Consider the following 729-nt stretch of genomic DNA (forward strand, 5'->3'; position numbering starts at 1 on the left):
TTTAATTTAAACCTTTAGTATAGCATTTACAGTCCCCACCTCCCATTATAACTCTATGTAAACCAGCGTTCTTATTTCTAACGGTCACTTACTTGGCCATGTAATATTATAATATTATAACTCGTAAGCTACCTCATCATTTCGCATTTGTCTTGCTTCTATATGTTGGTTCCCTGACGATGAATATGTGTGCAATTCCAGCAGCTCTTATTTCTTTGGAGTAGAGTACACATATATTTTGAAACATGTGTAGGAATTAAAGGAACTTTTATTTATATGCGTTTTGCTCCATTTATTGTTATTATTCATATCTACTCAAAATGCATCACTTTAACTTGATATCTCTACCTATAACACGTGTGTGATATCCTGGGTTTTTTTTGTGTGATTTTTGCTACCCATGGTAACTATTAACATATTTACATTGTCAAGGATTTTTAAAATGAGATAATATTAATATATACATAAACTAATATATATGTATATAAGAGAGAGAAAGAGAGTCACAGATAGAGACAAACATTAGAATGCAGGTGAAATAAATGGTAACTTACCAAGGTAAGGTTCTGCTTTGCTACTTCCTGGCTCAGCTGAAAGAACAAAATAATAGTATTTATATAGATATATATAAATAATAGTTATACATGTATACATATACGTGTGTATATTTGTATATGTATATTTATGTATATATACTTTTATATACATGTGTATATATGTGTGTGTGTG

At 29.6% G+C, this 729-nt stretch overlaps 1 protein-coding gene across 1 annotated transcript in view; it reads right to left on the minus strand.

The window, feature by feature from the left end:
• Positions 1 to 729, minus strand: part of LOC106881862 (trithorax group protein osa) — a 6,271-nt gene that overhangs the window by 3,760 nt on the left and 1,782 nt on the right. The window contains exon 3 of the mRNA XM_052978277.1: positions 555 to 590. Coding sequence (XP_052834237.1) covers positions 555 to 590 — 36 coding nt within the window. The remainder of the gene's footprint in view (positions 1 to 554; positions 591 to 729) is intronic.

This window comes from Octopus bimaculoides, unplaced genomic scaffold, assembly GCF_001194135.2.
Source record: "Octopus bimaculoides isolate UCB-OBI-ISO-001 unplaced genomic scaffold, ASM119413v2 Scaffold_175499, whole genome shotgun sequence".
In the NCBI taxonomy this organism is placed as follows: domain Eukaryota; kingdom Metazoa; phylum Mollusca; class Cephalopoda; order Octopoda; family Octopodidae; genus Octopus; species Octopus bimaculoides.